The 24,384-nt window shown below is 46.5% G+C and overlaps 11 protein-coding genes across 11 annotated transcripts; 8 read left to right on the plus strand and 3 right to left on the minus strand.

Annotated features, from left to right (window-relative positions):
- Positions 1–814: 814 nt before the first annotated feature.
- Positions 815–2,984, plus strand: N7469_000266 (WASP family protein; the record flags this gene model as incomplete). The annotated part of the gene is made up of 4 exons (XM_056639186.1): positions 815–1,024; positions 1,101–2,096; positions 2,149–2,884; positions 2,953–2,984. The coding sequence occupies 4 exons, from the start codon at positions 815–817 to the stop codon at positions 2,982–2,984; spliced, it is 1,974 nt and encodes a 657-aa protein (XP_056504943.1).
- Positions 2,985–3,546: 562 nt separating this feature from the next.
- On the plus strand, positions 3,547–5,221 carry N7469_000267 (F-box protein; the record flags this gene model as incomplete). Its single annotated transcript, XM_056639187.1, has 2 exons — positions 3,547–4,561; positions 4,629–5,221. 2 exons carry the CDS (start codon positions 3,547–3,549, stop codon positions 5,219–5,221), a joined length of 1,608 nt encoding a protein of 535 aa, XP_056504944.1.
- Positions 5,222–6,005: 784 nt separating this feature from the next.
- Positions 6,006–7,988, plus strand: N7469_000268 (purple acid phosphatase family protein; the record flags this gene model as incomplete). The annotated part of the gene is made up of 3 exons (XM_056639188.1): positions 6,006–6,355; positions 6,420–7,553; positions 7,604–7,988. The coding sequence occupies 3 exons, from the start codon at positions 6,006–6,008 to the stop codon at positions 7,986–7,988; spliced, it is 1,869 nt and encodes a 622-aa protein (XP_056504945.1).
- Positions 7,989–8,157: 169 nt separating this feature from the next.
- N7469_000269 (uncharacterized protein) lies at positions 8,158–10,291 on the minus strand (the record flags this gene model as incomplete). Its single annotated transcript, XM_056639189.1, has 6 exons — positions 8,158–8,497; positions 8,572–8,901; positions 8,957–9,657; positions 9,727–9,822; positions 9,880–10,045; positions 10,095–10,291. The coding sequence occupies 6 exons, from the start codon at positions 10,289–10,291 to the stop codon at positions 8,158–8,160; spliced, it is 1,830 nt and encodes a 609-aa protein (XP_056504946.1).
- A 786-nt stretch (positions 10,292–11,077) lies between these two features.
- Positions 11,078–12,107, plus strand: N7469_000270 (alpha/beta hydrolase; the record flags this gene model as incomplete). Its single annotated transcript, XM_056639190.1, has 2 exons — positions 11,078–11,247; positions 11,336–12,107. 2 exons carry the CDS (start codon positions 11,078–11,080, stop codon positions 12,105–12,107), a joined length of 942 nt encoding a protein of 313 aa, XP_056504947.1.
- A 205-nt stretch (positions 12,108–12,312) lies between these two features.
- Positions 12,313–14,856, minus strand: N7469_000271 (uncharacterized protein; the record flags this gene model as incomplete). Its single annotated transcript, XM_056639191.1, has 10 exons — positions 12,313–12,815; positions 12,881–13,064; positions 13,126–13,301; positions 13,355–13,503; positions 13,557–13,681; positions 13,739–14,280; positions 14,335–14,469; positions 14,535–14,569; positions 14,647–14,766; positions 14,819–14,856. The coding sequence occupies 10 exons, from the start codon at positions 14,854–14,856 to the stop codon at positions 12,313–12,315; spliced, it is 2,007 nt and encodes a 668-aa protein (XP_056504948.1).
- A 664-nt stretch (positions 14,857–15,520) lies between these two features.
- On the plus strand, positions 15,521–16,864 carry N7469_000272 (metal-dependent hydrolase family protein; the record flags this gene model as incomplete). Its single annotated transcript, XM_056639192.1, has 1 exon — positions 15,521–16,864. One exon carries the CDS (start codon positions 15,521–15,523, stop codon positions 16,862–16,864), a length of 1,344 nt encoding a protein of 447 aa, XP_056504949.1.
- Positions 16,865–17,233: 369 nt separating this feature from the next.
- N7469_000273 (uncharacterized protein) lies at positions 17,234–18,253 on the plus strand (the record flags this gene model as incomplete). Its single annotated transcript, XM_056639193.1, has 1 exon — positions 17,234–18,253. The coding sequence occupies one exon, from the start codon at positions 17,234–17,236 to the stop codon at positions 18,251–18,253; it is 1,020 nt and encodes a 339-aa protein (XP_056504950.1).
- Positions 18,254–18,684: 431 nt separating this feature from the next.
- On the plus strand, positions 18,685–20,556 carry N7469_000274 (CorA family magnesium transporter; the record flags this gene model as incomplete). Its single annotated transcript, XM_056639194.1, has 3 exons — positions 18,685–19,227; positions 19,290–19,927; positions 19,977–20,556. The coding sequence occupies 3 exons, from the start codon at positions 18,685–18,687 to the stop codon at positions 20,554–20,556; spliced, it is 1,761 nt and encodes a 586-aa protein (XP_056504951.1).
- Positions 20,557–20,925: 369 nt separating this feature from the next.
- trm44 (tRNA (uracil) methyltransferase) lies at positions 20,926–22,011 on the minus strand (the record flags this gene model as incomplete). Its single annotated transcript, XM_056639195.1, has 1 exon — positions 20,926–22,011. One exon carries the CDS (start codon positions 22,009–22,011, stop codon positions 20,926–20,928), a length of 1,086 nt encoding a protein of 361 aa, XP_056504952.1.
- A 432-nt stretch (positions 22,012–22,443) lies between these two features.
- On the plus strand, positions 22,444–23,136 carry N7469_000276 (uncharacterized protein; the record flags this gene model as incomplete). Its single annotated transcript, XM_056639196.1, has 1 exon — positions 22,444–23,136. One exon carries the CDS (start codon positions 22,444–22,446, stop codon positions 23,134–23,136), a length of 693 nt encoding a protein of 230 aa, XP_056504953.1.
- Between the last annotated feature and the right edge of the window lie 1,248 nt (positions 23,137–24,384).

A 24,384-nucleotide genomic window follows, 5' to 3' on the forward strand; every position in this document is an offset into this window, starting at 1 on the left:
CGGCAGTCAACGTTGTACAATCAACGGATAATTTTGCGAGTCATTCAAGGTTGAGGATTATAATTCAAAGTTATGATATATGGGATATTACTAATAGTTTAACTAATTAGCATTAGCTGTATTTTACATAGTCGAGATACTAGGATTGTGGACAGAGACTGGATATTCGAAACAATATACCTGTGGTAATAGTCCTCCGTGGTCGACTGATCTACTCACACTTCCTCCATGGTATGAACAATATATATGAGAACTTACCTAAATCATAGATAACTCTTCAAATCTACCTCAGTTATCCGTAATTCAGTTGGATCTGGATATATTTTCACTAATTGCAGTCCCAATTGATATGGCCCAATCGAAACCCATTCCATGCGGCTCCCGCATAGTAGTACCTAGAAAATACCACCTGGCCCATACTTAACATGCGGGACTACCGAGTACTGCCAAGTACCTCCAATATACCCTGGCCCCTCCACCTTCTCTCTCCTTGCGAACTCTCGTCTTTCACCTCCTCTCCTCCTCCTCTTCTCCTCCAAGGCAACCGCCGGTCGGATCCTTTTTTTCTTATACCACCTCACACTTTCCACCCTTTCTTATTTTTCAAGAGAACATTGAATTCCCTGGGTCATCCTCTCTCCCATCTACCATTTCTTTATTTGTCGGTCTGTTGGGGTCCGCTCTTTCAATCCCGCTGCACCGCCCGTTTGCCATGCGCCTTCGACCGGCCTAACGCCCTCCCCACTCAACAACGTCACGCTCTCTCTTCCTCACATCTCTCATACCCCCCTCCCCGGGCAAACGTTAATTCGTCATGCCCTCAATTCTCAGCGATGCCGATAAAGAAACGGTTAAGCGAAATGTTCCGAAACCCGCCAATAAGATCTTTGCTGTAGCTGTCGCACGACTCTATGTTGCCTATCCAGACCCTCAAAGATGGACCTACACTGGTATCCAAGGCGCGGCGGTAGTTTGCAATGACCTTGTCGGTCGAACATGCTGGTTGAAGATCGTTGATGTCTCGGTAGGTGGTCCATAGCACAACGCCCTGTATGAGAAGAGAGTGTCGTTCAACCAGCTGACTCTACTAATCGCCATAGCCTGCTGGACGAGGTGTAATCTGGGATCAAGAAATCTACGACAACTTCGCTTATAACCAAGATCGAACCTTTTTTCACACATTTGAGCTTGAAGACTGTGCCGCTGGTCTCTCCTTCGCCGACGAGAAGGAAGCAAAGACATTCATCAAGAAAGTACAGGAGCGGGAGAAGAATGTCAGCAAAGAGACTAAACAGACTCCGTTTGCCTCTTCTCGGGGACAAGGCCCTGCACCAGTCTCCAATGGCAAGGGTCGATCCTTGTTCGGGAGCTTGTTGCATCGCAATACTCATGGTCCCAATCCTACTCACCAGCCGCAGTCAATTATTCCCCCAGCGGCACCGCCATCGTTAAAACCTCCTTCGTTACCCCCCAGCGCGCCACCTGCCAAGGCAGAACTACCGTTTGATCCCAAAGATCCGGAATGGAAACCATTGATGGACGAGTTGCAAAAGATGGGTATTACGGAAGACCAAATTGCGGAGAACTCCGATTTCATTATGGGATATATACAACAAAAGCAAGGCGCCGCCGAGCCTGCTCCTCCTGTTGACGACCAACCGAAACCGCGCGCTCCTCCACCGCCGCCTCCGGCTGCCCCCAAAGCGAATACGATCAGTCCTCAAGGTACCGGAACAAGTTCGGGAAGCCGACGTGGTCCCCCACCACCACCCCCATCTCGCAAAGCTCGAACAGATACGACTGAAGAAGTTGCATCTACTCCTCCCCCTCGTGAGCCCTCTCCGCCAGCTCGAAGATTCAATGCGCCGCCTCCACTTGCAGATGCAGGGAAATACGCCGAACCCGCCGGGCCTGTCCCGCCGAGACGACCTCGAGCAACATCAGGAGCAGCTACAGGACCCGTTCCTGGTCCACCTCCGCCCCCGCGACCACCTAAGGATCCAATGGACGGCAGTCAGCCACGATTTGGGGTACCTCCACCATTTGCAGGAGATCGCAAGGTTTCCGCCCCGCCTGCACCTCCAAGTCGCAGCCCTGTTCCACCTGGTCCTCCGCCTCCCCCTCCTCGTGCTCTGAGTCCTGCAGCAGCAGCACCACCTCAGCTACCCCCCCAAAGTTCCCAATTCATCAATTCCTTCTGGTCCTCCACCACCCCCGCCTGCAAGGGGACCAACCTCGCCTCCTCCGCCTGCGCCTCCTCGCGCTGCGCCATCGACACCTGCTGCACCTCCCCCGCCTCCACCACGAGCGCCTGTATCACCCACGGCCGATTCTGGACCACCGGGAGGATTCCCACCCCCTCCCCCTGCTCGATCTGTTCCTCAGCCACCACCACCACCTCCCCCAGCAGCCGCACCTGGCGGACCTCCCCCTCCGCCTCCGCCTCCACCTGGAGGAAGCTCTGGTGCTCCTGGAGGACCTCCACCACCTCCACCTCCAGGTCGTTCCGGGCCTCCACCTCCACCTCCAGTCCCTGGCTCTGGGGCACCTGGCGGACCACCGCCTCCGCCTCCCCCGGGAAGATCAGCTGGAGGACCACCACCACCACCTGCACCTTCTGGAGGGGCACCTCCGCCGTTGCCGCAGAGTTCTGGAGGACGGGACGATCTCATGGCTGCTATTCGTGCCTCGGGTGGCCAAGGCGGAGGTGGCCTTAAGAAGGTCAAGGAGTCGGACAAGAAAGATCGAAGTGCTGCCATGGTTCCGGGTAGTGCAGCCGAGACAACCGCTGCGGCATCTAGTTCTGGTGGTGGTCAGCAAGGTGGTCTGGCTGGTGCGCTGCAAGATGCCCTGAGCAAGAGAAAGCAGCGGGTTAGCGGAAGTGGTAAGTCTCTTGTTTTATATCCCATTGTTATTCATGGAAATGAGCCAGCTGCTAACTATTCTTGACAGATGATGAGAAGGACGACGATGACGACTGGTGAGCTGTTCCTTTTTGCCCTGGTGCTTTGGAGCGCCTTTTCTTGTTCATGATACCTACCGGTCATTGCGGGCATGGTTTTGCGGACATTGTGCATTTTATCTTATGTTGCAGCGTTTTGTCTAAAAGTCTGACTTCCAGCGCTCATGGGAAGGGAACCGTGTACATTGTATATATTCTCGCAGATGTAGTGCAAGTGAGATCCTTCGAAGGCAAATTGCTTATCGAGATTTATTCTCGTGAGCTCTGTTTGTTCCAGAACGTAGAAGCCTCAATAATTCACACTGGAAGTTCCAATTTAGCAACCGTAACGCTGAATACTATATTTAATTGTATCATCATTGCTTGATTTTCCTCTTTCGTTCCCCGAAATTGGCAAAATATAAGGCTGCAGCACCCCCACCGACGATCTTTACGCGCGATTGACTAGTAGCTGCTTGGATGGATGAACTTGGCACTTTCAACATAACTGGCCCTTTTTTTGTAAAACAAAAGTTATTCTGGATATAAAAAGTGGACTGACTTCGTGAGCTCCAAAAAAGAACAATTCAATTTAATTCCGACAGATGGCGTCTTTCACCAGCATTCCCGTCGAGCTTCAATGTGCCATCATCCGCCTCTTAGACCCCGTCAGCTTGATATCAACCAGCCAAACCAATCGTCACTTTCGAAAAGTCATCCAGCCATCCCGAAAACACTTCCTTGAAAGACTTCTCCACCTAGAATGTGATGAAAAAGAGGGTGGAATAGTTCCCCTCTTCGACCCTGCCACCAATGATCTCAGTCCAGGATGGACGACGCCAGAGTGGAAGGCCATGCGCTGGGCATGTACTGGATGCCTTCGTCTTCTACCAGAGGACCAGTTCGACAATCATTCCCTTCTCCGACTAGCGTACCGTAAACCCTCCCCAGGTTCTCCTGCATCAACCCATATCAGTACGTGGGATGTCACGCCAAAGGTCAATCCTTATTTACCGCATACCAAGCGTGAAAAGCGCAGCCAATCCGAGCAGTACATCCAAGACAAAAGAATTCGACGAAGATATGCACTCGCTAATTCGAATCGCTGGAACGAACCTGCCTATGGCCCCCGTATCGGCGAAACATACCACGAACTCTTGAATTGCGGATGGGAAGTTTTCGAAAACATGCCATTATCCAACTTCATCCAATTAGATATCAATGAGAAAAAATCCATCTTCAAAGCTGAGAGGGAATCCATTGAGAAAATACGCTGTGGTTATAATCGACATCTACGCAAATGTCACGAATGCAAGTATCAATCCGGACAATTAAACATCTTCCTCCTTGGGACAAATAGAACGACAGAAATTCCATACACTCGAGCCCGTCAATTCAGGATCCCAACTATTCTCGATCGCTTCTATCCTCGATTCTGGGAGAATTTACAAAACAAAAGACCGAGCGTTAATCCACCATCTTACGCGATTTATCGGGTTGATGTACGTGATCGTTTCTGGACGATGCATATGGTTCGATGTCCATTTTGCGAGAAGTGGAAGGAACATCGAGCATTTTATTCAGGCGCAAGGCTCTCTGGTGGATCCTGCAGAGACCCTTGTGAGTATTAAAATGCCATAGACTCTTTACGATCTATGGGTCGAGAAAAGGCTGACAAGAATCATAGGGAATCTCTCACCAAACGAGGTCGACGACATGCGCTGCTTACAATGCTACGCCAAAAAAAACGGAGCCGGTCCACTAGGAATGATTCTAGCAAATGGCCTCCAGAAAGATCTCCTGAAAATGGCTTCGGAACTTACATATAGATTGGGCCACGGCTTCCACTGTCTCCTCTTCGAACCAGAACTAAAGAAATTACCGAAAGCAATGCAAGAGGAAATCCGAAACATAGCCGAAGAACCCAATAATCTCGTAAAAAGCAAAGATCGATCCCAGTGCTCCATGGAAAATTACTTTACGGTCGAGGAATTGGGATTTCTTCGGGAACGGTATGATGTGTGGATGGCGATGCGGGCGCGAGTATTGGATTCTAATAAGGCGAGGATTATTCGAGAGAGGGAGCAGGGGGAGTCAAATGGTTGGTTTCGGACTTGGATGCGCATGTATGATGATTTGGAGGATTTTTATAAATGGGTATATGCTGTTCATGACGAGGTGGAAAAGAAGCCTGAGAAATTGGCGGAATGGGCTTTGTATGGGTCAATTGAGGAAATGCCTCCTGTTTGTACTGAGTCGTATACGAGACTTCCATGGTAAGTGATTTACTGCCTAAGTTTCTAAAAGGCCTTTGCAGAATGTTTGCAATTCTTGAAGTTATTTCCATGATAGTCTCTTTCGATGTCACCCATATTCCTTTCATCGCACTGGGAGGTCAGCTGTGGTTTTAAGTAATGGCTTCGTCTAGCATTGGAATAATTCTATTTATTTCACTCCATTCAGAAGAAAATTAGTCGAGTCAAAGCTCTGTGAATGTAAAAATTGAATGATACTCAGTTTACATTACACTCGAATCCAGCAATCCTAAAAGTAAACATGGAATGTTGTCTGGTGTTCCTCAAATGTCGAAACTAGGGTTTACCAATCACAACTTTGACAAATAAGCACAACGCGGGCATTCGATGTCCTAGTCATTTTAATCCTGATATTAATCGATGTAATCCAAAGCGAATGGCTCGCCTGTTTTTCCAAATCCTTCTCTATCCAATCGCTAGCCTACTAACCACCATGTGCCATCGGAATTCAGCCAGACCGGGACTAGATCGATACTAAAACAATTCCAGACGCACTAAAGAACACAAGCTTCTCCACTTATGACATCGGCTCTTTCGGCTACAAAATGCCAGGAAATTGCTTCAACGCGCCCCCCCCCCCCCAATCGATACGTGATGCATATGCACGTGGAGAATTACAAGCGCGGTTGTCACCAACAACTAATACGCGGTACATCGATGCTTCACCACGGACGTAAACAGGATAAAAAGGCAATGACTTTCCTTGAATTGCCAATGAATTGCAAAATCATAGAATATCTCCTTTCACCATGAAGGCTACCATTGCCTCAGCCTTATTGGCATGTTCTGTCGCTGTCAACGGCCGCCCAACAGTTGACACCAAGTATCCCTACAAGGGCCCTGATGTTCCCGTTGGTGACTGGGTTGATCCCACTATAAATGGCAATGGAAAGGGATTCGCTCGGTTGGTGGAACCACCAGCTGTGAAGCCATATTCCTCGCACCCGACTAACAACATCAATGTGATTTCTTTGTCGTATATCCCTGATGGAATGCATGTTCATTATCAGACACCCTTCGGATTAGGAAAGGCTCCTACTATCAAGTGGGGAAAAGATCCTCGACGACTCAATCGCATTGCAAAGGGATATACTCATACGTAAGTGAATTGATTGTTCGTTCAAAATATTAGGAAATGAGCTGAATCCTGATGAATCTTCCAGTTACGATCGTACCCCTTCGTGCTCGCAAGTCAAAGCTATCACGCAGTGCAGTCAATTTTTCCACGAGGTTTCTCTTGATAATCTTGAATCTGGAAAGACTTACTATTATCAAATTCCTGGTGCTAATGGAACCACCACATCTGATATTCTGAGCTTCACAACGGCACAGAAAGCCGGTGATCCTAAAGCGTTCAGTGTCGCTGTTTTAAACGATATGGGCTACACGAATGCCAAGGGCACGCACAAATACTTGACCCAAGCAGCAGATGAGGGAACCGCATTTGCCTGGCACGGTGGAGATATCAGTTATGCCGACGATTGGTATTCGGGGATCTTGCCATGCTCTGATGACTGGCCTGTCTGTTACAACGGCACGGGCACAACGCTTCCAGGAGAGAGTACCGTGCCAGACGAGTATAAGACTCCTCTGCCCAAGGGCGAGATTCCCAACGAGGGTAGCGCACAGGGAGGTGATATGAGCGTCCTGTACGAATCCAACTGGGATCTCTGGCAACAATGGCTAGGAAACGTTACCAAGAAGATTCCTTACATGGTTCTCCCCGGTAATCACGAAGCCGCTTGTGCTGAATTTGATGGACCTGGAAACATTCTGACAGCATATCTGAACAAAAACGAGTCAAACTCAACGGCTACAAAGGATGGTCTTACATACTATAGCTGTCCACCTTCACAGCGAAACTTCACGGCTTACCAGCATCGTTTCCGGATGCCGGGTGCAGAAACAGGAGGTGTTGGAAACTTTTGGTATTCCTTTGACTACGGTCTTGCTCATTTCGTTTCAATCGATGGCGAAACGGACTATGCTAATAGTCCTGAGTGGTCCTTTGGAGAGGAAATCTCTGGCAACGAGACCCACCCCAAAGAGTCAGAGACCTTCCTTACAGATAGCGGGCCCTTCGGTGCTGTCGACAATGTAAAGAACACCAAGTCCTACGCGCAATATAAATGGTTGAAGAAGGATTTGGCTAGTGTGGACCGCAAGAAAACACCTTGGGTGGTTGTAATGAGCCATCGGCCTATGTACAGCTCCGCCTATTCTTCTTACCAGAAGAAGATACGCGAAGCTTTCGAGGACCTGTTACTTGAGTACGGCGTTGACGCATACTTATCTGGGTAAGATTCGATTTCTCCATTCTAGAATGCACCAGAGCTAATTCTCACAGACACATTCATTGGTACGAGCGTCTTTACCCATTAGGTGTCAACGGAACCATCGATACGTCTTCAATTGTGAACAAAAACACCTATCTGACCAACGCCGGAAAGTCCATGACACACATCGTCAACGGTATGGCGGGTAATATAGAAAGCCACAGCGAGTTCAGCAGTGGACAAGGTTTAACTAATATCACTGCTGTGCTCAATAAGAAGGAATTTGGATTCAGTAAATTGACTGTCGCGAATTCTACGGCGCTGAAATGGGAGTATATTCAAGGCAAGGATGGATCAGTTGGTGATCTGCTTTGGCTTTTCAAGGATGAGAAGACGCATCAAGGTCACCATGGCAAGAGTCCTGTTAGTGGGAAGAAGCCTCGTGGTTCTTTCTAGTTGGAACGTGAAATTTGAAGTTTCCAACGTTGTGAAGTAATTTCTTAAGCTTATTTGATCTCGAATAGAAATGGAATACTGATATTTTGATTGAGTAATGTGAGATGCTACCTTGTGAATAAATTATAGTACATAAAGTCCCACAAGCAACTTCCTGTAGTTACCATATCTACTGACTATTTTTCTTGCCTGGCTCTGGTTCTGGCATGCCCTCCGAGTTATCGTGCACTTCAGAGACCTTTGTACCTCCATTCTCATCTAGCTTAATATTCTTCAAAAAGAACATTACAATGAGCATGAGTGATAGCGACACCAAGGCAGCGATAGCCAAGAGCCTCTGTGACTCGCGATAACTGCGATCAATTGCATTCCGAGCATCTGTGCCAATGACATATTTCCGAGCAACAACTATCGAGCCGAATATAGAGTTTGCCTGGTCTTTCAGCTCTGATGGTAAGTATTGTCGAAGTTTGTCTGGCAGCGTATTGCGCCAAATCGCACCGGCAACACTATATGACAAGTATTCAGAAAAGAGTTCGAGAAGGCTTCGCAAGATTCAATGGGGTGTGTGGTGCGAACATACCTAGTACCAACTGCCCCTCCCACGCTCATGGAAGCAAAAAAGACTGCAGTCACGACTGAAACCTCTTGTCGTGATGCCACTGCTTGGACTGAAACCTGGGCAGCAGTCTGATAAAAGCCTCGACCGATACCAATCAAAGACTTCGCTGTTATAAAAGCCACCTCGCTTCCCACTTGGCCATTCCCCATGTCTACTAGATGTAGCAGGACCCCCATTCCAAGAACACAAAGCGGGACGCCGACCAGAACCCATATCTGCGACCTTTTCGTATACTTCATGAAAAACGCGGCAAATATTCCGGCCACCTGGAAAGCAACTCGAAGCGAGTTGCTATAGAAAATGTGAGAAAGTTTTCTGATGTATCAGTGTTAGGGTAATAACTCACTCAATTCTTGTCGCTGGTCCCGCAGCAAAATGGCCTGCAACTTGTAGGTAACTCGTGAAAAAAACAGTAAAGACCGAATAATGGAAGAAATCAAGGGCCCCAAGAAGGCAGGCCGCAGCGACAGTACGGTTGTTGATCATACGATATGGCACAAAGGGTTGTCGAGCGAACCAAGCGTCCCAAACCAAGAACACAATAAGAAACACAACTCCAAGTACAAGCATCGCTATGAAAGAGCCCCGGGTCCAAGAGTCGCTATTCGTCGTGCCCGTTAAGGACAGCGGAACAAGTAGAAGAGACAACCCAGCCAGAAGGAAAATTGCGCCTGGCAGATCAAGTTGGTACCAAAATAACTGGAAGACTTTTCTCCACAAAGGCTGACCAGACTCCAATCCGAGAGAGTTGCTGGTCAAGGCTTTTGTCTTCGGGATACGACGCTGATAGAAGAGCATTGTTCCTATGAGTGGAACAGAAGCTACAGGTAGAACAATTGCCCACATTCCCCAGCCCCAACGCCAAGTTGAATGGGCGAGGATTCGCTCCGCAACGATTGTTCCAATATAAAGCGTTGGTATCGTCGTTAAAGAGTCTGGAAGTGTGGACCATACGCCACGATTGACGAGCGAAGTCATATCGGCAACGAACACTTGCTGCGTGAGAGCGTACCCAGTTGATCCGATGGCTTCGAAGATACCGGCAGCCTATTTTACCGAGTCAACATTAGAGATTTTTCGAAGCATACTGTTCGATATAGAATGAGAATCACATACAATATATTGAGCTATGTTCGTGCAGGCAGCATAAATCACATATCCAAGAGCAGAAGCAAAAATAGAGAAGATAAACATCTCAGCTCTGCCAAAAACCTAAGAAGAGATTAACTTCGTCTCTGATGATAGTTGATAGCTCAAATGCAAACTCACGTCTCCAAGCTTGGCTATCATAGGATACGCTGAAATACGTGCGATATTCATCAACACTTTGGCTGCGCTCATGGCAGAATGTTGCTTGAACGAGCTGGTTGTGTACGGCGTATAAACCTGAGTCGAGTAGTCCGCAAAGTTGATTCCAAACGTACAAAGGAAAAGACTTTGAAACATTAGCTCAGGTCATCATTAATACGAATGGTTTAACTTACCCTGCAAAGACCATAATCAGACCTTGCCTCGTCCATGCAGCACGTAACAGGCCAGCTTTTTGAACTCCGGCTTGCACGTTGGAGGAGATTTGTGGTCCTTTTTCCAGATCGGAAGCAAAGACTGCATCATTTTGAATGTCACTTGGTCCAGTGTTCACAGGAACGATGTCAATATCTCGTTCAAGTTGCTTTGACATTGTCATGCCACGTGTGTCTAGAGATGTACTATGCCTTAGAAATGACCCTTTACAAGCTTGATAATGGAATTGCAGCATTTAAAATTCAAGTGCCAAAAGAAAATCCTATGTGTCCATCTTGTATACATCGGAATTTGACCGGGACCGAGGCCTATTCAAGCATTAAATTAAATGCCAAGGCATTGAATTGACGACGCCCGTACTGCCATCCACATAAAATCCGGCAATGGCACTTACTGGTAGTCACTGTACTATAGTGCAAGCTTATTCCCGAACAGGGGAACTTATTTTAACCGTGGCTTATATCAAAAAAGTATATCTTATCTGATTTGCAGCGAATTCGCCCCAGCCTACGCGTCCCAGAGTCACGATCGAATCAGATAACTTCTGCCAAGCCGTAGAAGGGCGCGCCAAGACAACCCGCCGTATTTTAATCACGGAGTAGAGCCGAATAGGCTGATTTTCACGAGGTTCGGAGAGGATTAAAGAGAGCCCCATCTCTTTTCAAAGTGGTGAGACCCTATAAAACGGGATTTTCTCGGCGTTCGATTCCCCACGGGCTCGGGGAGAGGCGGGATACATGTGGCTCGATAGTTGGAAATGTGCCCACCAACATGAACTTCTAGAAGGGATTCGCCTATTTTGACCGAAAGTGGTTGACAATTTTCATACTCCGAGAAACAGTGAGCTAATAGCCCTACCTTCCTCTACGACTTGTAGCTTACTTGTTCCTCATCTCTTCTCGTCTCTATATTGACAGATTTAGACGAGCATACAACTTGAACCATGAGCGGTGAATGGAAGTTCGTTGAGAAGAATGATAGCCTCATTCCCAATATAGCTCACTGGAGCGCCACTAGCGAGGGAAATGAGCCATATCTTATTCAAGTTGCTTGGCCATTGGGATGGCCAGCACTGGAACAAGTTGTTGACATTTCACAGCCAACGAATGTAATGTAAGACCAAATAAAATCCTGGAATTACGCAGGCAAATGGTGGCAAATAATGCCTCGAATTGAAAACCTTTTAACACTTCATCTATAGTTACCTGGTAGATGGAAATGCAATGTTTCTTTCCGCCACAGACATCGTACGACGAAATGGACTCAATCGTCACCAACTAGGAACAATCATTGTCGGCATTTCCTATCTAATGTCTGATGCTGTTTATAGTTCTCGTCGAGGATTCGATCTCACCCCGCCATGCGAGAACTATACACCACCGAAAGACCAGAATGGAAAATCTTATCCTCAACCACACGGGGGAGCGGACATTCTTCTTAGCTTCATCAACCAGGTCCATCGCTTCCTATTTAACGAGATTTTCCAAAAGGTCTCAGTGCGCCAAACAGCACTTTTCGGACACTCGTATGGTGCTCTTTTTGCTCTTCATACATTATTCACTGCACCCACGTCTTTTGACGCATACCTTGCTGCCAGTCCTTCAATCTGGTGGAATGACAAATTCATCATAGAAGAAGAGAATGCATTTTATCAATCATCAGATGTTCACCACCATCCTCTCGTCTGGATGTCTTACGGTTCCCTGGAGCAAACACCCGAGCAACAGAAAGATGAGTCCGCTGATGATTTCGCAAAGCGACGACTTAGCGCGGCTGAACGGCGCATGGCAGATAATTGTGATGAGATGTATGTATGCTTAAAGGCAAGTGAACGAGTTGGAATTATGAAGAAGAACGTTTATGAAGGGGAGGATCATGGAAGTGTTATTGCTACCTCTTTAAGCGGATCTATCCTCTTTTTTATTGATAATTCGCGAGATTCAGGTGAGGATTGCACAGAGGCTGAGGCTTGAGGGAGCCTGAACAGCAAATTTATGCTTTCACTTTTTCCATCTGCTCTTGACGGCTTGGTTCTTCTGCTTGGTGATACCAGTACAGGTACATAGGCCGCTCTCGAAAGGTGCAATATCACATATGCAGACTGGGATTTGTACTTTGTCATTCAAGCCACCGACAATTGAATTTGTTCCCGTCCAAATGCTGACGAGTCTTATCTTATTAGCCTGGTAGCCCCTCTGGGCCATTCAGTATTTTCTCAATCTCTAACCAATCCGTGTAGTCGACACCCGTCAATGGGAGAGTTGGGTTATTGAAACTGAAGTAGATATCTTCCGCTTCCCCAGATAAATCAATATTCCAATCATCTTGTACACCAAAAGCTGTATTTGTGGAAAGTAGGTTTGCCCATGGCTCCAGCAATTGGCTCTCATCCCCTCGATTAATACCTCTCATTTCCACGCTCCTATTGGCCCGAGGGGATAATTGATTTGGTGAAGATATGTTAAAAGTATGATTTGGCCATACATGAGAGCAAGACTGCGAGATATCTTGAAGACGCTGTTCAGCGGCATAGTTCCCTGATTGGGCGAGGAACTGTAGGACCTCAAAAGCCTGTTTCAAAGCTGGAGGCGGTCCACCTTGCGAACTATTTATGAAGCCTTCCATGACGAGAACAAACGCTGCTGAAAATGTTGCGTCGAGATCGAAAAAGCCGTACCGGGCTGATCGAAAGTTGTATTAAAGATTTGAGCTTTTGCATTTGCATTAAGTATTCAGCCTGACTTACGTATTGTTTTTTGACGCTGTAGCGAATGCAATATTGCCAAGCTTCGCGTGGCTGCCTCACTGCAAGTATCACACAGCCGTGCAAGCATGTCTGGTACAACCTCTGTCGTTTCCGTCTTTTGCTGTTGCTCGACCTTTAACCGAACACTTCGCAACAGCATCGGTCGTGTGCATAGGATAATGGCCTTTGCAGGGATAAAGTCAGTTTTGCGGCTATCAAATTTGGCTGCATAGCTCAGTACGAACCTGAAAGAGCATCAAGTATAGAGAAGAACCTGTCCGTGTGACTGTCCCCAGAGGTCGAGTGAAATCCAAAACAAGTGCAGTGGGGAATGATCTACCGATGTCTGATAATTCTTTCAATATATCCTGGATTGTTTTGACCAAAGCCAGTTGTGTAATTGATGAGTTCCCATATAGCGCTTTACCAGTGTCAGTATCCAATTCAAGGTAGAAAACTCACTTCCAAACCTACAGGACATAATTTCATCCGTTATTCGTGCAATTCGTACGTTTATGTTTAATGCAACTGGAGATTGAAAGCCTGCCACATGTCGGGGAAAGCCAGCTCGAAGCTGTCGCTCATCGGCGCCAGCAGCCAAGCCGAGGCCAGACGAAAGTCGCCTGCTTATATCAGAACCTTTCATAGGGAGTATAGTCATCATATGGCAGCATACCTGTCTAACATGTAAACCGTCCACCATAGTCTCACTCTATGAGCACTTTGAGAAGGCAAGCAATCTTGCTCCTTCTCCGGGAGATTGCAGCCAAGCGCGATGGCTAGGCGTAATGCAAGGCCGATCTTATAAAGTCAGTTCCATTTCAAATATAATTGAATTACGCATCGAGGTGGCTTTACATGAAGATATGCATCATGTTTCCTGTCACACCACTGCAGGTATGTGGCAATTAATGTGAGTATCTCGACTGAAATGATGCCCTCGCTCCCAAGATGATGTAGTGGAGGTAGTCGACTCAATGCCTCCGTGAAAAGAGCGGAACCGGGCGGATGGTTGGCTGGGGATTCCACGTCCATGAGTTTAGCCATTGCCATCACGAGAAGATATTCTGTGTACCAAGAAGATCTTTTAATTTCTTCTCGGGTTTGCTGGCTCTGAAAAAGCAGCATGAGGGTATCCGAAAAGGTTCTTGAATCAAAAAAGTGTTGGCTCACACCAAGGTAAAAGAGAAACTGTTCGAGTAAATGCTGCGATTCCTCAAGTGAAGGGAGAAAATCGGCTGTATTCTCTAGAATCGTATCAACAGATTCCCATCGTGATTGCGGGCGGTCATAATTTGTATTTTGTGTATCTCTGGAGGGTTCAAGGGGACTTGAATATGATCTATCCAGGAGGGATTTGGCTTGAGACTCGAATGCCGGCCCAGAAGCGAGATCCGTTGCTTAATCTGTCATCAGAGCCAATGATTCCCAAGTCAGAAGTCGATATAACGTACCTGGACTTATTGCAGAAACGCTTTCTTCGTAAGAAAGACCCGCAGGCCGAGTGCGCCCATTGCTTGCCGATGTTTCAGCATCGCCTTGTCGGCTCGAACTTGGACCTGAAGCACCTGGTGAAAGCGTCGCAGGCTCTGTAATGGATCAATCAGAATATGGGATATTCTCCGAGTGAAATGTTATAACTTCCAAGGCATACCAGAAGCTTGACCGCCCAGCCTCTCTTCGTATGATCTAATTTTATCAAGAAGATGCTGTACCTGGCTGCTCGATGGTCAATACGGTTTGAGATATAGCAGTGAGTGACTCACGCTTCTGAGAATCTCCTTCGACCTGGATGTCCAAAAGTACAGCTCCAGCCATGCTTCAAACACCCCCGACAAGGTTGATCACCGGAACACTTCACCTTCCGCCGACGACATGCCTCGCATCTGGACCGGGTTTAGCAGAAATATTGATTAAAGAACAATCGAGGCACCTTACGCATTGGCTGATCGTGAATTCTGATTTGAAGCTACCATTGTATATAGAATAGTTCAACTTCGGCTTCAGACATTGGAGTTTATCTCGGAGTTGGAGAAGTTGAGTCGGCAAGTCGGTCCGATGCGGTGGGGACCACCGGATAAGCTCCCGAGTTGGCATGTGGCAGTGAAAAGACTAGATAGAGACAGGTAATTTATCATTGATTGATATTGAAATAATCCACAATAAATAAAGACTAGATATTTCTAGTCTGACTTGTCCTGATTTCATCGCTTTATCGAGATTTGTGAATGGCAAAGAGTGGGAATTGCATGATCATGCATGCCGGTTATCCAACCATGCACAGAACAACCCACCAACTTCAAGTCAAAGACAGACCCAAAGCGATATGGCACTATTCATAAGGACTATCCTCATTTGGAGTCGCACCACCAGAATAATAAGCTGCTGGGGTGAATCGCTCTTTGATTCCCCGCTTCAAGAGGTCCGAACGGATGTAACCCCAGGTAGAACACTAACAAGGATCTATAACTAGTACGAACTTGTACTTCTACCCCATGATGATAAATAATGCTTATCATTGTACAGCTTGAGATAAGTCAGTGTCTCCTTGCAGATTGTTCTTCACTTCTCCTCACTCCAGAATCCTCAACTTTGAAGCGATTAACACATATCGGCTTTCGACTTTGATCCACTATCAAGATGGCCAGCAATCTACGCAGCAAGCCATGGTTACCTCAAACACCTCCGCCTGAGATAACCTTCTATAATGCCAATGTGGTCGATACCGAGTTGGGAAAGGTCGTACCTAATTCCATTGTCAAATTAAAGAACGGCTCCGTAATTGAGGTGAAAACCGGGGATGCGGATCCCTCTTTACTTGCCGATGCCAACGCAGTCGACCTGGAGGGCCAGTATCTCTGCCCTGGTCTTATCGATTGCCATGTTCATCTGATAGCAACACCAGGATCGCTTTTACTCAAGGATATCTTATCGGCAACCCCAAATACTCTTGCATATCGGACTGCATTTGTTGCTCGAGAGATGCTGCTGCGTGGCTTCACGACTGTCCGCGACACGGGTGGCGCAGATGCATCTCTTCGTCAAGCTATAGAAGAAGGATTGGTGATCGGACCTCGGCTTTTCATCGCTGGAAAGGCACTCTCCCAAACAGGAGGTCATGGTGATCTACGAGCCAGCTATCAGGGAGTAGAGTATAAATGCTGTGGTGGACATTCGCCTGCTTTAGCCCGCATTTGTGACGGCGTTCCAGAGTGTCTGGCCGCGACACGAGATGAGCTGCGACAAGGTGCAGACTTTATCAAAATAATGTGCGGAGGAGGTGTTGCTACACCAGCCGATGCACTTGACATGCTTCAATTCACGGCGGAGGAAATTCGCGCTATAACAACAACAGCAGCTTACTCCAAAACCTACGTCACGGCTCATGCCTATACTGTCGATGCAATCCGTCACGCAGTTGATAACGGGGTGAGAGGAATCGAACATGGAAATTTCATTGACGAGGAGACTGCAATTTACTGCAAAGAAAAGGGTGTTATATTCACTCCGACTCTTATTGTATACCAAGGCATGACCCGGCCTCCCTTCGATCATTTCCTCGATGAATTTAGCCAGCAGAAGAACCGCAAGGTTCTTGAAAGTGGTCTATCTGCACTATCAACCCTTCAAAAGGTAGGAGCAACGATATGCTACGGATCAGACCTTTTAGCAGGCTTGCACTCTTTACAAAATGAGGAGTTCAGAATTCGCTCCTCTGTTCTCAGTGCGAAGGAAATTCTCCAGTCTGCCACTGTGAACGCTGCTAAACTCTTAGGAATGGAAGATCGGCTCGGATGTATTAAAGAGGGGGCCCTCGCAGATATTCTCGTACTGAAAGAGAACCCGCTTGAAGACATTACTGTCTTAGATCGGGTTGATAAAAGCCTGGTAGCCATGCTCAAAGATGGTCGTCCGGTTTTCAAGCGTTCTGAGTGGTTATCTGTAGATCCGATGTATGACCCGTGCCGTGTACAGTCTACATGAGGAAAATGATCTATATGATGTTCTGGATATTCTCATTCTGAGCTAAAACAACTATATACCGATACTCTCAGAGAGTCTTCTCGTATAATTTGTTCTTTTCGTCCACTCATGCAAGGGACAGCCCCATCATGTAGAAGGGATATCTTCCTCGGAAGCTCAAGCCGACAAACCCTCGGATGATCTCCGACAGGAATGAGGGGGATTTCTGCGGGTCACTTTCTCTAAATCAGAAAAATCCCATCTCGAGAAGATACTACAGTATTTCCAATAGCGGACAGTATTCTTGTAACCCTATTGGCTATAGTAGTCGACATCGAGGGCTGATAATCCTTTTTTTGAAATTACTTTCCTAACCATCGTCCCTCCACTATGCCCCTCATAAAACCATCCCACGAAAACATTCCTCGAAACCATGTACACATCGCAGTCCTCGACACAGACGTACCTTGTCCCGCCGTGTATGCTAAGCGTGGTCTGCACAGCTCGCGATTTCGCACTCTTCTTCAAGCAGCAGCCAAACGTCTCAACCAAAATGCACAAAATTTGCGACATGGCCCTATCGAAATCCATGTCACAGCTTTTGATGTCGTGGGAGGCTCATACCCACCTCTCTCTTTCATGCGCGCAAGTCCTCGAAATCTGTTCGTCCCAACTGACCAGTTCTCTGCTGGTCCGATTGATGTGATCTTGGTTACTGGTGCCGCTGCCGCGGCATACGATAATTTGCCGTGGATTCCGGCACTGCGGACGTTCATCCAAACTATTTTTACAGAATTTCCTTTTGTCAAGATATATGGATCTTGTTTCGGGCATCAACTTATAGGTCAAGCTCTATTAGAAGGTCAAAAATGCTCTATTGGGAAAGAAATTTCCAAAATCTTCGTTGAACCTTCAATTCAAGGCCATGAAATCGGTGTTCATCCCATTATATTGAACACTCAATTTAGTTCAAGATTCTCTTCACTCGATCAATTCTCAAAGGAGCGACCAGTTCAACTTCAAGTCATACATGGTGACATTGTCACGCCATCGCAAGACATTCCTTCTCACATGGACCAAAATGCGCTTTCACTTCCTGACCCGTGGATGAATATTGGAAATACCTCCAAATGCCTTATTCAAGGACTTTTCTATCCTGAAAGAGTTCTTACTTTGCAAGGCCATTTTGAATTTGATGCATTTGCTACTGGTGAATTGTGCCGTCAATTTGGACGTACATTCAATTGGACTGATTCCCATCTTAATTCCCACCTCGCGAAAATATGGGGATCTGTTGATTCTATTGATGGAGATTGCGGACCTTATGATGATTCTCAGGCGATTGCAGAGTTGGCTGTTCTGTTCTTTGCTGATGAAGACCGACTACTGCCAATGGTTGGATTTCCGTGAAAATAGTCTTGAGAAACCCATACATACCGCATAATGCCTGGCAAGTTTTGCCTCTAACTACTAGTTATTAGTATGACTCGAATGATTTGAGCGCAGTCTGAGCCTAGATAGACATCCTCATAAAAGCGACGGCGGCCGTTTATTCAGTCTGTTTTGGTACATACATAGGTTTGCACAAGCGGGATGTAGAATCTCCCAGCTTTACCAGGTATCACGTGGATCATCTGGCATGACAATTCAAGCAATTGTACTTTATCTTTCTATCTCAAATAAATAACTTCTTCCTGAAACACTCTGCATTTCCTTCCCATTCTTTCGTTTATACTTCGCCCCGGAACAATTTTCTTCCGGCACATCTCGTCCGCGCGGGAAAAAAGCCGCGACTCGAGATCATCGCCTTTTCCCGCAGCGCTCTTTGACATCACTGAGGCATGCTGTCTCCGTTAAAGCCGTCTGTGCCGTCGGCATCACTGCTGCGATTCTTAAGATTGCAGTCAGAGATTGTAATCGGACCAGGCATCTGCGCTCGGCCACGACCTCGACCGCGCATTCGGGCCTTGGAGCAGTTTCCAGCTGGGTCACCTCGCAATTCTTCAAACTGGGTGTGTCCTGGTCAGTCGCGATCTGCTTTGGAGTCTAAAGCAGATGTTCATCCTGGCACATTTTCTCGACCCCAGACTACAAATGCGCGACCCGTTGCTGAACCTTTGATCATCTCCCGTAATGCATCTACTACTCGTCGGCCGCTCCTTCGAAGGCTCTTCGATCTGAAGCAGAAGAAAACTGCTGAATATAAAGGTAGCCGAGCGGGCCCTGCATTGATTGATGATGGGGCGGAGGGGATGTTCAACATTGGTCGCGGGCTCGCTGCCAGGGCCTCTAATGAGCTTCGCATTCGATGCACGGAATTCGACAACAACGGGAATGTGACACTGGTGAATGGGGAGTTTAGGAAGCTCGAGTTGATTGCGAAGGTTGGTCTTATTGCATGCTTGTTAATTTATTCGGTGCTTTGTTAACTGGATTGTCTTTTTAGTACGGTCTTCTTCCTCGCGACCTCCGCAAGATTGACTCTTCTACCCTACCACACATCTTAGTCCGACCAAGCGCCATTCTCATAAACCTTCTTCATCTCCGAGTATTAATCAAGTCGGATCGCGTGCTTGTCTTCGATGCCTATGGTTCAACAGACTCATATATGCAATCATTGTTTATCTATGACCTTGAGGCGAAGCTACGTCAAAAATCATCGCAAGTGGCACAAGGTGGACAATCACTGCCCTACGAATTCCGTGCGTTGGAAGCCGTCCTCATTAGCGTTACAACGGGACTGGAGGAAGAATTCAATGGAGTCAGGGATCCGGTTGTTCGGGTCCTTCGTGCATTGGAAGAAGATATCGATCGTGATAAGCTTCGACATCTCCTTATATACTCCAAGAAACTTGGTACATTTGAGCAGAAAGCTCGACTAGTTCGAGACGCCATTGACGATTTGCTCGAGGCCGATGATGATCTAGCTGCCATGTATCTCACCGAGAGGTCCCATGGCAAAGAGCGCGAAGAAGATGACCATCAAGAGGTGGAAATGCTCCTGGAATCTTATCACAAGGTGTGCGATGAAATTGTTCAGGCTAGTGGTAGCTTGGTAACTGGTATTCGCAACACCGAAGAAGTGTAAGCTTGCCATCGAAAACAGGAGAAACGTGAAGCTAATACATAACAGAGTCAAGGCTATTCTCGATGCGAATCGCAACTCTCTCATGCTTCTCGACCTCAAGTTTAGCATCGGAACTCTAGGCCTAGCGACGGGAACCCTTTTCTCCGCTCTATACGGAATGAACTTGAAGAACTTCATTGAAGAGGATGACTTCGGATTCGGTGGTGTCTCCGCCATCTGCTTTATTCTCACCGCAGTTGTCTGCTACTATGGACTGGGCAGACTACGCAAGCTTCAGCGTGTGCGTATGTGGGGAGAAGGTGGCGTGGGCACTGCCTCATTGACACCACCATTGTCACCCCGACGAGCCAGCATTGCTTCTCCACGCAACAACTGGCGCGCTGATTCCGTTGAACCAGTTTGGGGTAGTCTACCCGGTGAAGCACGCTCTGATCGCATGAAGAGACTCCGCCAAACCGCAGCTGCAAGTGCGGCTGGTACTGCTTCTAGGTCCCCTGGGGCCAATATCCCAAATTCTACGGCGGCAGCAAGTGCAGGCTTCGAGTCTGCTTTGAACTCTGAATGTCAGCCTGATGATACCCCACAAAACCATGATAACACTGATAAAACCAAGCCATCATCTTAGAAACAATCCGTATTAATATTTGCATTTGGATGGAATAGCGAGTTGCATTTGATCTGGCGTTTGATTTGGGGATTCTCATCTCTCCCGTTCTTCTTGTATACTATCGATTACCATCTTTCTTCGCTCCTTGCTCTGCTTCAGGGCTTGCAAATACAATACAAATACAATCTCGATCATATAGTATACATCCACCCTTTGTTTTTTCAGAGTCCGTCTGGCGCTCACTGAATCTGGTCATATTGACATCTGTTGAGTCGATAATGGAAATCATATTCGATATCAAAAAACTCCGCGTGACAAAGTTCGGGTTGACATTCTCAATTTTCAATCCACTGTGCTAATAGGTTCTAACAATCAATTATCTAACAATCAATGCATCGCAATGCCTTCTGCAATGCCTTCTGCAATGCTTGTATGTAAATTCTGGGCACGCTCAACCCACTTCTTCGCAGCAACTTGGATCCCTCCATCCATTTCACATTCGCGCTCGACGATTCCCAAAATAACCCTCTCAATATCTCTATATTCCCTAGTACTTACCGATTGGGTGCCAATGATGCCAATATTCCGAGTACTTGGGATTTGAAGCTTATTCTCTTGCACTGCATAACCAATCTCCCTCGCGACCTCCATGGTCTTCGCAGCCAATGATCCATACATTGATTCAGATATTCCTTCTTCGGTCTTCTCCTTCTCTTTCAAGAATCGTAGTGCTTTCAGGTCTCCGGAAGCAGGTTGTGCGTTTTGATCGATTGTGAATTTCTTCTGTGATCCAGGTTCATCTTCTTTCAGTTCCTGGGAGATATTCTCTTTCTGTGGTGGTGAATATCGATATCGATCTCCAGAAAAGGAATGGGAGCAACATGGAATAGCAAGAAATGGTAAAGGTGCTTCTGAGCGAGCAAGAGCCGCCATTATTGGAGTCCAAATTGTAAGTTCATCGGCATGATTGGATATTATAAAAGTGCCTTCGGGATAATTGCCCAATTCATACTCCATGTCTATATCATCAGACTCAATCGCATGAATAAAAGGCCGAGGGACCAAGACCCTCTCTATCAATCGATCTTGAATGAACTCAGGAAATGTCTTCCAAGACTTCCTTCTTCGAGCGTCAATTCCTGACCCTGAGTATCCTTCCATCAGGAGTACATACACAAGGACACCGTTCCCACAGGCCATATCCACGAATCCAGGAAATTTTGAACTGCTGGGTTCCAACGCTTCACTTTTAGGAGAGATGTCATATAGACTACGCCACAGTTCAATAATAAATGCGGCGATAGCCAAATCTTCAAAGACATGCTTAGCTGGTTCAGCTTCTTCTGCCCAATTATCACACAGACGTTGGGCATAGATATCATTCAATCGTGCGTAAGTCTTTTGCACCAGGTCATGCGGGACCAAAGTATTCTTATTCGTGGCAGTGTCTTTGGCAAAATTATTGCGAGCCATACTCGTGCGGCTCGGTGGTAATCTGCGCCATTCTTCTGCATCGGCTTTTATAGTACTATGCGAAGAAATCTTCATAATTTCATGTTTCTTTTGCGGAAGTAACCTCTTGTTTGCGATTACGTTGCGGAAGAGAAGATTGAGGTCACAATGCAGCGGGTTTCATTGCAGTAGAAGAATCATTGGAGTATCAGCTTTCAGATTGTAGCTCCGGGTATTTGATATAGCCGTAATTTGGATCGTGTGATAATAATATCTTGTAGAGGAGGTTCAATATAAAGATGCACGTTGTAAAGTCCAAAATGTACTTTGGTTTGTGGGGCAAAACGAAAAGAAACGGCAGAAATTGTCATCACGTGGAAATATCATTCACACCCTCTTCACTTCTTCATCCAACTATTTAAGTGTCAAGTCACAAATTGAAAGAGTCGAGAAATGAAGTCAAGACCTAAATTTAACGAATTGCCCATCAAACCGTCAGGCATCTTCTGGGAAAACGATTTCGTGAGCGAGGAACATGAGCAAAGACTCATCTCACTCTTTACCAACGAACTACAATGGCCTGATCGACCTGGAAGGATATCCCTTCATTACGGATATACATTTGACTATAAGACATTCGATATAGATCCAGAGATTCCGTATAAGGAATTTCCTGAATGGCTACAACCTCTTATTCCCACCACCGAAGATCGACCACCAGACCAGGTCTGTCTTCAATATTATCCACCAGGTGCTGGGATTCCGCCACATGTGGATGCGCACGCTCCATATGATCAACTCTATGCGCTTTCACTTGGCGCACCGGCTATCATGCAGTTCCGTCGAGGGGAAACTCGCATCGATGTTGATTTGAATCCTCGGAGCATGATGCAGATGACTGGGGATGCCCGGTTACATTGGACGCATGGCATCAAGAAACGCAAAAATGATACTTTATCCGATGGTACTGTTCGACCTCGTGAAAAAAGATGGAGTATCACATATCGATGGCTCCGTGGAGGAGATTGTGAATGTGGAGATCTCGAGTTTTGCGATACAGCACAGAGACGAAATGGATCGGAGAAGGAGAAAAGATCGGTCAAGGCTCTTGCTGAGAAAGCGAGTGTTGAGAAACCAATTGAATAAGGTTTTGTTTCTCACTTTCGTGGATTGAGCTTGTATCTTAGTCTATTCATATACCCACTGGTAGTTAATGTAAATATCATACTATCTCACAAACTCAAAGTCGACGATGTGGAATCCCTTGAATAGAGTCAAGGAGTATACCTATACTCCTTGACTCTGTTGGAATAGGTATCCTGGAGGCGGAGCAGAGCTTGCTATCCTCAGCGAAGAACTCTTTTCTCCAATTTTTTTTTCTTGCTTTTCCCCCTTTATCCAGTAGTGAGCTCACAATATCAATCCTGTTTTGAGATGCCGCTTTTGGCAACGTCGTGCCCGTACTAAGAGCTCCCTTGATGTCACTGTCCATTGATTTCGATGATAAATACGGTGGCGATTTGATATTTCGAGACTCGGTATTTCGACTCCTATTCCGAGCTTGAGGGCGTTTCTCTTTCAGGGCGCAGGTATACCATCTTAAATACCCTCATGTTGGTATAGATTGGCATGCCAAGTCAACCTAAGCCCATTTCGCTATTGTCAAGCGAATTTTGCCCCGCGAGGGCGTTAGCTTGTCAGCGCTGTGTATTTTAACTTGATAGATGTGCCGTTTGTATGAACTATTTCCTCTGTCTCCGATATTAGACTACACCATTGGAAGAGTACTAGGCGAGTACCAGATAGTAGGACTGCTCCAATATTTGATCAAGTTGAGGATTCAAACAGAATAGTATTCTCCTATGATAATGAACTTTTAATCTTAGCACCGTTAGCTTCCTCTTCGAACAGCAACTGTGCATGAGTTCTGGAATATATTACTTCATTGTAGGAATGATTCTTTCGTGAGGTCGATTTCACGGCAGCAATGTAAATAACAAATATAGTTGTCAAGTTCATATTAGATTCAATCTGGTAACTAGGTTACTACTCAGGCGGTTATTTGTCTCCCTCCATAGCTGAATTCTGCTGTGCTTGATGGCGTCAAGATGACCTCGGGATGTATCCCAAATGCTACGTCAATCGATGCTCTACGCGCAATTTGAAACTAAAACCCCTCCAACAAACGGGCTAAACATATCACTATGTACAATTCAATGTCTCAATGATGATTTAAAAAAAAAACATTCATGCAGGAGTATTCTTGTCTAGGATACTCCTGGGCTCCCCAATTCCTGCAGCTTGTCTCTTCGTTATCCGACAATCATGGGGCGGATGCTACGGCATGACTGTATGCCCATCAATAGCTGTACCCATGGTCGATAGCACAACGTA

Source organism: Penicillium citrinum (assembly GCF_028827155.1).
Source record: "Penicillium citrinum strain IBT 23319 chromosome Unknown utg000001l:1.0-4955037.0:1.0-4956770.0, whole genome shotgun sequence".
Taxonomy (NCBI): domain Eukaryota; kingdom Fungi; phylum Ascomycota; class Eurotiomycetes; order Eurotiales; family Aspergillaceae; genus Penicillium; species Penicillium citrinum.